Here is a 12,718-nt window from a genome sequence, read left to right as displayed (position 1 = left end):
AGATACGTTGAGCATTTATTATTTTTGTGCTCAGAATGAAATAAAGGTGGCCAGAAGAGTCCCAACTTTCATGTGAATACTTTTTGAAGGTGAACAACCTCCCCCCAAACCCGTCCGAACTTACCAGCAGCACGGGTTGGCGAAGGGTTCGGGCCCTCCCGTCCCTGATCGTCTTTATGGTTCGTTCATTTCCCCAACCAATCGCAGGGAGGCCGTCCTCTACGCTGCGGCAGGTCAGTCCCAGAGCGTCGCTTCTGCATCCGTGTGCCTCCGTCTTTTGTTTCTGCATTTGTGCTCTCCCACGCTTCACCGTCCTGCATCATCAAGTACTTCCACCTGCAGTGACCGCACACTAACGCGCACTCGTCTTCTGTAGCTTGGATTGAAAACTAAACTTAAAATAAAATAAGGTAAAATTAATAAACTCTTTAAACCATTTTTGCACACTGAGACCACTTTTTGACATGATCCACTCAGTTATTTACAATAAATATTTAATTTTTAATACTTATTATTTAAACAATTTAAAAAATTCTCCTTAAAAGCATGGTTTTCTATTCTTCTTCTTCTTCTTCTTCTCCTCCTCTTCTTTGACACATTTCTTTTATATGTATTTATTTGTTCTTCTGGCCAGTTTTCGTTTTCAATATCATTGACTAAGATTGTGTCGAGTACTTGTGTAAATGAAACATTTTGAGATACCGTAAAATGTTATTTTAAGCTACATTTACAGTGCACTTTGTTCCTTATTTAGCGTAGATAAGAAGTTTAGTATTAGAATATATTTTCTCTTGGAAAATACTTTAGCTCTTACGCATTTGTGATACAGTGAGTGAATCAGATATTTTTTTTATTGTTTTGCAGCTTACCACTTTGAAGAAAATAGTGAGACATTATTTCACATTTATTTTTCTTTGCTGTAATTTTTTTATTGATGTGTAGTATTTAATTTTAAATGTTAAATATTATGAGGTGATGCTTTTTTTCTTCTCTTGCTGAATTATAATTTTTCCCGTATTTTTGTAGACGTGGAATGCAGCAAATATTGAACTAGATATGTTTTGTTTCTTTTAATCTGCTTCAGAATAGTATTTCCTCTTGTGCTAGCTCAAGTTTCCCTAGAAATTTGAATTATTTTTATTATATGCAGTTTTCTTTGTTCTGTATGTAGTTTCGTTTTTTTTTTCTTTTCATTCAGATGTAAGGTATGTAATGGTGTCTTGTTTATGTGCGTATGTGCGTAGTTTTATGTTTGTGTGGTTAGTGCCAGTGACGAGCAGTGGTGTGTCTTTGAGGCCTGGAAGCGAGTGTCGTTGTAAGCTCGGCCCAGTGCTAATCCCCCACATGTCGTGGGTTGGCCTCTCGACAGACCGCCTTCACGCTGAAAGCGGATACATGTCTTCTCCGGAGAGAGGCGGCTCGCGGGCGTACCCGGGTGCCTACGGGCCGGGGGCGCCGGGCTACGAGGACCCGTACTACAGCCAGTACGCCTCTCGTTCGGGCTCCATCACGCCGGTCATCGACGAGGAAGCGAGGTGGGTAGCCGCGCTCGCTGAGGCTTGCGGATGAATGGTACAGGAACGCACACGGCACAAACAAACTGAAAATTAAAGACATGACAAACGCATCAAACGATGGTGCGTTTAAAATTCAAGGCAACTCTATCTATTGACGAAGTTAAGAACAAAACTGTTATGAGCGCCTTTATTTTGCTAGCCGCTGCGAGCTCCACTAAGCGGGCTGGTCTCACCAAGGAGAAAAATATTAATTTTCCAGACCTTACTATGTGAATGATCGTGTGTCAGACATAGAGAAATGACACTCACTCACTATTTGTATGTCTATGACCTATGATTTTTTTCTGTTATAAAATGAAATTATCACTTTTTCACTCCCTTGCGAGCATTGATCGAGCGTGCACCTAAAAGCAACGTTAGGTTCTGACAGGGCTTTAGTCCAGCCTTCTGTGGCACATTCTGTAGTCCGTTCAGATTTTTTTTTGGGCGGATTCCGGCTGTTGACCTCGACCTTGAGGTTGCATTACTGCACGGCCGGCATTTTTTAGTTCGCTCGAGAGCTTATGGTAAAGGGCCGTGCCAGCCTGGTGACTGCCCAGGGCCCCATGCCAGCCCTTTCCAGTATTATTTGTCTTGTTTGTCTAGTTTTCTGTGAGAAAAATATAGACATTTGAAGGAAAAGGAAGTATTGAATTGTTTTTAGCATGCAATTTAAACTGCTTGTCAATACTCTTTCTATTTCAACTGAGTTTTCCCAATTTTATCCAAAAAAAAAATTGCAAAGATTTTATTGCCTCTTAACAAATTGAGGGTAGTAACTTGTCACAAAAATATGTGGAAAATAAAGGTGTTACTTCCAATTATTTCAGTTAAATAATTTTGGTACAGCCACAAAAAGTGACTTGGTTGTTGTAGAACATCATTCGATTAAACATAATTCAGATGATCAAGGTTGCATCTTAAATACTTTCTCTATTATTTACAATAAAAATCATGTTCAGCTCCAACTTCAGAGACGTATACCAGCCTTGACAAGGACTGTGGACCATAAGTCGTGAAGAGGTTTTCAATGTATTTTGTCGTGATGAACTTGTGTCCAAAGTTTGTTGGTCGAATTCAGACTCAACCTGTGTAGGTGAAATTTAAAGTATCTTCTAAATTTTTTATGTACTGTTACGAGTGGGAGAACAGGTCAGGAAAGGACAGCCCAATTAATTAAATACAGTTTCATTTATTTACTAATATTTACACTATTGATTTAATAGTCTGTTCACAAATTAATCACGCTTTCATTTAGTCCGCAATTTACTCTCGCCACTGGAGCTCGACTCCACGGTGGCTCTCTCTACCGATCGTCTACTACCACACACCTCGGTCCCAGCACGCCGCCTCGCACTTCCTGGATGCTTCGGTCCCCATTGGACCACGAAGCCCGTCGCTCTACGTATTGCTCCTAACTAAACACTTGAAGCTGTGTCCTAGCTACGCCACTATATGTCACGTGCAGAACTTACCAGACGAGACAGTAAGGTGCCAAGACTATTTGGGAAGGCGCTGGGAGAAGGGAAGCATTATCTGGGTCGCAGCGATGTTTCCCAAGAGATAGGTGCGACCAGCGCAACCCTCCAGCCATCAGCAGTACATAATGATGAAATACTGTTGGGACAAACGGGCGATTGAAAGCAAACCAAGGACCTGAGGGCAAATAATTTTGTCAGGCCCCTGCCATACTATTTAATGTCCAATTTCGCAAACCCTGCAATTCGAAATATATTTGTATTGTTGCCATAGCTGTGTGAATTATTTTAGCAAAAATTGTAATTTTTGGTCCTTTCTGGAGAAACCCAAACATTAAAAAAAACTCAAAACTCATCAAGGGCCCTCCTGGTGCCCGGTCCCCCCTCTCCGTGGCCCTGGAGGCCAACACCAGACTCTGTTTAGGGTTCGAGTCCTAGTCTGGACATTGCAACTGTAGTTTTCCAAGGTTCCTCTGAGTGTCTGCAGACCATGGCTGATGCCTGCTTTCGTTCTCTTTATACAGTTGTGTGTCTCCATGCATACTGATCTTGTGCATTTTTATTAATAAATCATTGCAAATAAAAACAACTTCCATTATTATTGGATATTTATTATGTACTTATTTCACTTTGTAATTTATTACTGTTTTTAATATATGCTAAGATAATCTTGTTTTAGTTCAGGGAATCCTAAATAATTTTGATTTTTTAATTATTTTGAAATAATGTGAAAATATTTTTTTATAGTCAGTACTGCATTATCAGTGGTAATAATTTATAATTGCATGCTCTTCATTCCAAAAGCCATATTATTGAGGTTTTTCTTAATTACCATTTTTAAATATTTAATTTTTTACCTTATTTGGAAGTATATTTTATATACATGTTGTGTGAAATATGTAAATATATATTTGTACCTAGGTTTCATATTGCAAATTTTTTTTTTGTAGAGTTATAGAACCTGTGCTTAATTTCTGTACTTGCACTTTGAAGCAGTGTGTGGAGTGTCACAAGGCTTTTTGTATTGCTTTTTGCCGGTGGTGTTGTAACATTTCTTCTCTGAACTTTTGCGTGTATGTGTTTGTGGGTGGTCCAGCTGTGCACTGTGTTTGTTTCTCGTGTTTCCCATAGTGACACTGAGCTCATTGATGAGTCGTACAGTTTGTACGGCGTCAAGTTGCCCGCGGCACGCACCGTGGCGCCTCAGCCCAGAAGCCAGTTCCCAGCCCCTGCGGTCGTCCCGTATGATGCAACTCGGTACGCACTCTCTGCTTCCCCTCGCTCCACCCCTCCTCCAGCCACGCGCCATTTTGTGTTAAGCGAATCTGGGAGCAGGCAGGACTTTGCATAGTTGTTCGTTGGTGTGATGTTACGTCTGTAATTCAGAAACACAAACTTACTATAACTTTATTATCGTCAAAAGTATCACGTTTGTGTCTTGCGTTGATGCTATTGATACAGAAATCGTAATCGATTTTGATGTGAGGCTGATAAATTGTGTGACTTTACCGTCATGAAAACTACATTTTTTTGCAGAAAACGTTTTGTTTGATTTAATTTCGGAGAATTTAGGTGTGAAAAATATCTATTATTTTTATTTATGTAAAAGTTATAAAACTACCATTGGCAAAAATGTAATTTCCCTAGTTATTAATAGTGTTTATTTAACTTATAGCTACTCTGGAAGCTTCATTTAAGAGGTAGTATTAACGCTCCAGTTAGAAAACAAACACCAGACATATTGTCAACTTCACATCCAGAATAATTACCAAGCACAGATAACATACTAAATGGAAGCACACAAATGTTTATTGATAGGCTTGCTTTTCCTTAACACACCACACTTATTGCGAGTTGCCAGATGTATTCCTTCACAAATCACAAGCTAGCAGTAAAATGCAAAATGTAAAGTAAATTTTTTTGTTGAATGTATTTTATTTTCATATAAAAAAATTAGTATCCTTCCATTTGCTAATTTAAAGTATTTCAAGCTCAAACTTATTCTCTTAGCTACCCATTTACTGCCATTTAAAATATTTTTTACACTCACTCTTTTGTCACATTTTGCAAGTTAGAAAATAAATCCTGTATCAGAGCTTTGCTGAAGCTAGATAGCCATTGCCACTCAGTGTGAGTGCACTGCAAAGCACACGAATGTCTGCCTGTGGGGCCGACCAACTGGACATAAGGAACTTTTGCATCGTGCTCGATGAAAATTCAATTGAATTTACCATAATAGGTGACTGAAATTACCTTATCACACAAATTAAGCAAAAACTTATTGCATCGACAAGATATTGTATATGCTCTTCTGTGGTATCAAGTCATTCATGAGACTAATGAAATATATTATTTTAACAATAAAATTACTTCCTTAAAGTTTCTGGAAATTAACATTACACTGGCCATATTTTCTTCCTGACGCCACAAGAGGTTGGTATGATGCCCACTTTTTAAATATTTGTTTTATTAAAAAATCATCTAATTTTTTGTAAGGTCTCTAAATTACTATAGTAAGTATTACAATATTATGAGTTAAAATTCTTTATTAGTTTTTGTAGGCCTGACTTTTGTTTGTGCATGAACTTAGTGGATCATCCAGTCTTTTTAACTATCCACTGCACTCAAAATTCATAATTAATCAAATTAAAATAATTGTGGGGTTACTGTATTGTGGACACTGTACCCAATTTTAACTACTTAGTAATATTTGTACAATTTTCAGTGCACCTATTTTTCTATTTTCAGTGCCAAGCCACTATGGATATGTTACGTAGTTTCTACAGTAGCATCTCTTGTGCCATGTGGTGGTGGTATTGTGTGTATTTTATGTATGTGCTAACATTTTGCTTATCAGTTCGTTTACAAATGTCAAATTATCAAATATGACTCTGAAAGTAGACTTGTAGTATTTATGTATGTGTTTCTTCTGCTTTTGTGAAATCTTTTGGTTTGTTGCATCCTAGAGAAAGTAGATATTTTCACTTGTTTGTTATGAGTTCTGTGGCATTATTTCAAACCAGAATGGATTCAAACTTAAGTTGTGGCCAGTACAGTTAACTGGTCCTCCAGTTAGTTAAGAACTGAGAAGTGATCTAGTAGTAAATCTTAATGTAATGCTAAATGCTATGTTTTTTTTTTTTGCATTTATTCATATAGTTTTATATACATCTATATATGACCTTAGCACTTATTTGTTTTGACTGAAACCCGTGTTCTACAACAAAAGCTGTAATTTTTTTTTTTAATTAAAAGACTTTGCAACTTCTAAGTATCATCAGAAATGTTAAATGCTAAGTATAATCTGGAAATTCTTAATATCGAGAATGGTTGTACTATTTATCACTTATCTTTGATCTTTCTTTTTTCTGCTGGAATGCAGCATGCAAGTAACGGGAAGCCTAAGATGTACATCAAGTTCTGTCCCTGCCCGAACATGCCCGAATATTCACCTTTGGCCAACCTCGGGTTTATTTATATATATTTATATTTCTCTGTTTATTTTAATGTAGCTATACTAACCTAACTAACCGTCCATAGTGTTTTAAAGTGTTTTAATGTAGCTAACCTAACCGACCACTTTAAATATTTGAATTCATTTTTCCTGCGCAAAAATAAAACAAATACTGAGGTTGGCCGAAAGTGAATATTCGGGTGTGTTCGGGCAGGGAAAGAACTTGATGTACATCTTAGGCTTCTCTGCAAGTAACATAGTTTTACCAGTTATGTAGTCCACCGCCACAGTTTGAATTGTGGGTTGGACAGCACAGGCAGACAAGTTGTCACAAGTGTGGTAATTAGTTCTCCTCTCGGAGACATGCGTGTGTTATTTCCACAGCTGACTAGCTGCCTGAGTACTTTTAAAACCCCTTTATCTTCCAATAATACGTAATGTTAAAAAAATTGTTACTAATAACAAATAATTGTTTTTTTCTAAATAAAGGGCTGATATTGCTTTTATTTTCACTATCAATATTGCATTTCTTCTAAAACAGAATCAAAAAATATGTTTTTCTTTAGATGCTATGATTCTGTTTCTCTTTCTTGCTTTTGTACAACATTTTTTTTTTCACATCAGTGCATTTTCCACTTCATTTCCAACTCTTTACTCCTGATAGGCATTTTATTACATTAAAATGCAAGTTTTGGAGCAGATAAAGTTATCCTTAATTATTTATTAAATATATATGAGGCACTTTCTTTTGTTTAATTAAGTTAACCTTAAAATTTCACAGTGATATGTGTAGAGTACATTCGTGTTTACAGTATTTATTAATTAAAACACACAAATTCTTCACGTTTTTCCAATTCTTGCTTGGGTAAAGAGATAGTTATTGCTATAATTGAATGATTGAATGAAGAATGAATGGTGCATGTATTGAAGGTATGGAAATGTAAGCTCTACATTTAAGTTTGTGCTTGTCAAAACTCACAATACCTATGATTTTTCTTATCCATAAAGTATCTCTTTTGAGACAGATGACTTAATGAAACACAGTTTATTTTGAAGTTGAAAGTGGTAGAGGTTTAATTTATTTTTAGGCTGTAGAATTTCACAGAATTTTTGTTTTAAGGCAGTTGTGAAACCTGTGTTTGGACTCGAATACATTTTAATTTTCAGGTAAACTTTTTTTTTTCCTTCACATCTTTAGTCCTAAATCCTGCACTTAGCTTGCTACTTCTCATATCTAGATGTTCATGAGCTCAGTACCAGCTTTGAATATATATACCTACTGTATAGAAGTCGCGAGTGGATAGGATTTACTCTACGTTTTTCAGGAGCTATGATGTGCAGCTTGGGAACTTCACCGCTGCAGGGCGCTGCCGTAACGTCCTGTATCGTCTTAGGTTGTTATTTACACGTTATAGCGCAGCACTGTCGCCCGCTGTCATTCCCCGCACCCCCCATCCATCATTCACTGCAGCTCAAGGTCGTTCAACGGGAGGGGGAAGGGGTGTTTGAAGATTTCGACACTTTGTCCGCTAGGGACCACCACAAGTCGATGCCCTAGAGATGGTGGCGATTGCGGCGGTGAATTAACCAACTACCTCAAACCGTATTACAAATTTTAACCTGGGCTGGCGACTTCTATACAGTATATATATTCAAAGGTACCAGCGGCAGAGGGCAGGGGGCAGGCGTGTGAACGGGCGTGCGGACATCTTGTTGCCAGGATACGCGTGGAGCACATGGAACGGCAGCTGGCGAACCTCACCGGGCTGGTGCAGAAGGCCCTGACGCAGACGCCTACTCCCCGGGAGTACCTGCAGGTCCCCGCGCCCAGCAGGGACGCCAACTTCCGGAACGGTGGGTCCCCCATCAACCTCCCCTCCCCCCCTTCTTGCGGGGGTTGGTAGGCGTGCATGCGCATTCCTACGGCACGCAGTGCACCGATAACCTGGCTGTTTACAAGTGTGCTGGCATTTGGTGTTTGGATGCATTCCGAAGGAAAACATTTAAGACTTGCAAAATTCAATGGTTCATATCAGTGGTGCCAACCCATGGCCCGCCAAGGCTTTCATGGGAAATAACTACATGACAGCGAAACATTTGAACTAAAAAAAAAAAAAAACACATTTGTGCCAAGTTTCAATTACACTGGCAGTTGTTATCTGGCACTTTCTATGACACGAAACTAAACACACAAAAGGATCAACTCACTGTTTATGTGCAGTCATGTTTTGAAAAAGAGGTTAGGTTGGGACTTTATCTGTTCTGGTGAAATATTGGAGATATTAGCTTTTTGTGTAGAGTTCTTCCCTGCTGTGTTGGTAATACCTATTTAAATTGTTGGCATGTGCATATATAATATGTACGTATGTAAGTACCTTCTTGTGTGACATCATATTTAGAAGTTTGTAAAAGGAGCAGTTGCTATATAAATGGTAACTGTAATTAGTTAACTGGTATTATAAGCAATGAACATAATTTTCATTGCATGGCTGTGTATTTACTACTTTACACTCTCCAAAATAAAAATTTTCTCATAATGCAAAAAAAAAAAAAAAGCTGGTTGCATTAAAATTATTTTTTTACTCTTACAACAAAAGATGAGTCAACAGTTAATGACAACATATTGATTACTTAACCATATTGTGTAAGATAGTACCTAACTATTACATTTCTGTATTAAATATCTTTCACGCAGCTATTAGAGCTACAGCAAAAACAAAACAAAAAATGTTTTGATGTAGAGTGCATTCTAAAGCATTGACAACTTTACTAGCATCATGCCTTTACATGGTTGCTACAGGACTAGAAAACCGGAAAAACCGGGAAATGTCAGGGAAATTAAAATGGTCAGGTAATTCCGGGAAATGTCAGGGAAAATTCTACGAATTCTGGAAATTTTAAAGTTGCTTATAATTCAAACAAAGCTTTGTTTTGATGCGCTCGTACCGCTACCGAACGACTCCGCTAAAAGGCTGCTGCTTAAGGCACACGGCAACTGCAACTTTTTTTTTACTTGGTCTACGATTGTCCGTTGCAATAGGCTGTTACAACCACCTACCATAACTTCTGGCCAATCCAGGCACTCGTTTGTTCACTAGCGACCCGGCCTTCATTTGTTCGTGTTTGATCCTTTTTAATTTACCCTTGAGACTTTGTGTTTTGTTCCATTCCATGCAGTGAACTACAGAACGGGCATGGCGTTGTTTATCTTTTGAAGGCTATTTTCACGTGGAATAAGATGAGTAAAAAGCTTATTACGTGAATTTAAAAGCATTGTTTCAGGTGAAGTTAGTTTTTGATGCGATCATAAGAAAATAAAGTGCATTTTGATAAAGCAATACCAATTCTCATTTTGAAAACTACCAAGCTGATACGAAAACACGTGGGTTTTGTGTGCGGTTATGTTTTTGCATTTTTCTAACTATTTTTTTTAATTAGGTACTTTTTTCCCAACCGTTATAATCCGTGAGTTCTGTTGCGTGACACTTACATTGTGTATAAAAAAATATGCATAACTGAACATGTTTTTCCCCAGAAGCGTTAGTTAACATTGTAAGAATGTAAGAGTATTGCATGTTGTAATGCTGCTATTGTAATTCTCTAAGTAGGCCCGTTATATTGCTAGGTGTGAATTTGTAATAGTTTTTGTATTTGTGTAGTAATATTTTTTTAAGAATTCATAAACAATAATTTTTTAACCTAACCTGAAAATATTATGTACTTTTTTTTTTTAGCTTAGGGATGTCGAAGAAAACTACTTTTAAGGAGAATTGGCTCAAGGAGTCACAGTTTCAGCATATCAAACCCTCTGCTAAAAACATAAATTCTGCGTACTGCACTTTGTGCTACGAAAGTATTCAACTCAGCAATATGGGCCGAAGAGCTATCACCAGCCACGTCGAAGGAAAAAAAACATTCGCAATTCTGCCGTCAAAATAACACAGTAAAAAAACCTTATTTTACCTCATGTTGAAATTTTTATATTACATTTAATCATATGCACGTTAATATTTATGGTATGTACTTCATAAGAAAGTCAGGGAATTTTTCTCTTAAATTTCTGGAAAACAGGGAAAAGTCAGGGAATTCTAAGATTCTATTTCTGTAGCAACCATGCTTTATTATTAGTATGTGTAGCCAAGCAGCTAATGTTCACGATTATGAAAGTTCTGAATTAAGATAGGAAGATGCAAAATAACTATCAGAGCCAGTGAAAATAAATTCAAACTACTAAATAGATGTGTGCTCAAAGGTACTATGATATAAAATATTTTAAAATTAAAATAATAAATTTCAGAAAAAGTTTTAAATAAATTGATACTAAATTACTCTTCACAAGAAACTAGTGATATATAAAGGTGGTATATTTGAAACATATGTATTTGTGGTTAAGGTGCTCAGAAAAATCTGGTTTAAGCTACACAATATAATAATCCTACCATAAATATCAATAGACGTTTAAAAAATATACTTTTTTTAAATTTAATTTCTTATACTAAACTATGTACTTTAGCTCTATCCAGGTTTCATGAAAAATAGTTATGAATAGTAAAGATAGTAACGAACAGTAATGGTGGGTTTAACACTGCATAACCAATTCTTGATAAAAAAAAATGTTAACAAAAAAACATTACTGTATAACATGATACTATAATGGGAACTAAGCATGTCTTTAAAAACAAGCAAGCCACACATGTTTGCATCTTTGTTCCTACAGTTTTTTGAATGTTGTTGAGTTTGTTTGGCGAGAGAACAAGTTTTCTGTTCTTGTAGGATGTTGAATTGCAAAAGAACTTCCAAGCCATAATTTCGGTACAGATCCATAGTTTTAACATGTGTGATTAACTGATTACATAGCCATTAATTTTTCTTAGTAGTCCTATTTGTGTGCATGTTTTTTTTTGCAGTCATTGATCAGTTTTGTTAACACAAAACTATTGTGACTCTTCCCATTGACATTTATTAATACTGAGGGAAAAAAAAGGGGGGGGGGGGAATTGTGTACTAAATAAAATGGAATCTATAATTAATGCATATTATTTTTAGTATTTGTATTTAATGATACAGAAATAATTTTTATCACTGATTGTGAAAAGGTTGTTGCGGTTACTGCAAGTTTTATATTTTCCACACCTGAACCAAGATTGTAAGTTTTTCTTTTCTGCATATTAAATGCTTTATTTATTGCTAGTTTCCTTGGAAAGAGTACAGAAAAGGCCCGCAAGTATTTCAACATTTTGTCTATTAGAATTTCCCATGGAGACTGGTAACATCATAATTGACTATTTTTATTCTTTTTTTGTAAAGCTCAACTTTCACAGGAAATATCACTTTTTACTATCTTCAGTTTTATGTATAATTAAAATGTTTTATTGTAAAAAAAATTATTTTCAAAAAATATCAACACGATAATACGAGAAAAATATTATCATTATATTAATGTTTTAGCATCGAGTAGAAGTTACTTTATTCTTATTACTTTATCTGTAAAATACTTCTGAAGTGCTAGGCGTTCAGGTTGCTTTGTGTGACAGATTTTTGCTACGTTGGACCATTAGATAATCTGCTACTTTATCTGGTGGCTTAATTGTTGCATATCCAAATTTCTAGTCCTACAACACTGCTGTTAAAAGCGTGGTCATCGGGGTGGGTGTTGCTTGTAAACTTCACTTCAGTGTACAGTACTTTTCCGAGAGTGCTAAGATACACAGTAATCATACTCTAAGGGTCCGGCCTAGTCAGGGGTGTGTTTGTGTTGGTGAGGCGTGATAAGAACGACGCTAGAGCGCGGTATCTTCACATAGAGCAAAGCTCTGAACTGGCATGCAGTCTTCTCGTCGTGCTATGGCAACTATGAGATTTGAGCGGCAACCATAACATATGGTGGATAAATTAAGATAAAGGTGTAATGCAAGTCCCTGGAGTGCTTTCAAGAATCAGTACCAAATGTTTCATCTTATTCTGAAAATGTGTTTTAGCCATTTTCACTCTTATAAAACTACAGTTTTACAAAAATAATACAGAAACACAACTACTCTGCCCTAGGCGTATTCTCAAATGCTTTTCATAAACAGACATCACTGTGATATCTTGAGCCATTTTCAAACCATGTGGTTTTTTTCTGAATCTATGCACTCCGTATGTGTGCCCGGGTAGGCGGAGCCCTTGATGCAGAACTGTATACAGTATATAATACTACCTTTCATTAATTTTATTTGTAAATGTATGCC

The 12,718-nt window shown here is 36.6% G+C and overlaps 1 protein-coding gene across 24 annotated transcripts in view; it reads left to right on the top strand.

The window, feature by feature from the left end:
- LOC134542024 (coiled-coil domain-containing protein AGAP005037) overlaps positions 1–12,718 on the top strand; it is a 713,248-nt gene that overhangs the window by 663,422 nt on the left and 37,108 nt on the right. For 17 of the 24 annotated variants that reach the window (XR_010076723.1, XM_063385849.1, XM_063385852.1 and 14 more), the window contains 4 exons: positions 90–233; positions 1,370–1,535; positions 4,166–4,291; positions 8,209–8,342. Coding sequence is in view for 23 of the 24 variants with exons in the window: in XM_063385849.1 (XP_063241919.1) it covers positions 90–233; positions 1,370–1,535; positions 4,166–4,291; positions 8,209–8,342 (570 nt within the window). In the remaining variant the exon portion in view is untranslated. The remainder of the gene's footprint in view (positions 1–89; positions 234–1,369; positions 1,536–4,165; positions 4,292–8,208; positions 8,343–12,718) is intronic. The other 7 variants (XM_063385865.1, XM_063385867.1, XM_063385866.1 and 4 more) reach the window with 3 other exon arrangements.

This window comes from Bacillus rossius (genome assembly GCF_032445375.1).
Source record: "Bacillus rossius redtenbacheri isolate Brsri chromosome 4 unlocalized genomic scaffold, Brsri_v3 Brsri_v3_scf4_2, whole genome shotgun sequence".
Classification (NCBI taxonomy): Eukaryota; Metazoa; Arthropoda; class Insecta; order Phasmatodea; family Bacillidae; genus Bacillus; species Bacillus rossius.
The sequence above is the reverse complement of the archived record's forward strand: the minus strand, read 5'-3'. Positions and strand labels throughout refer to the sequence as shown.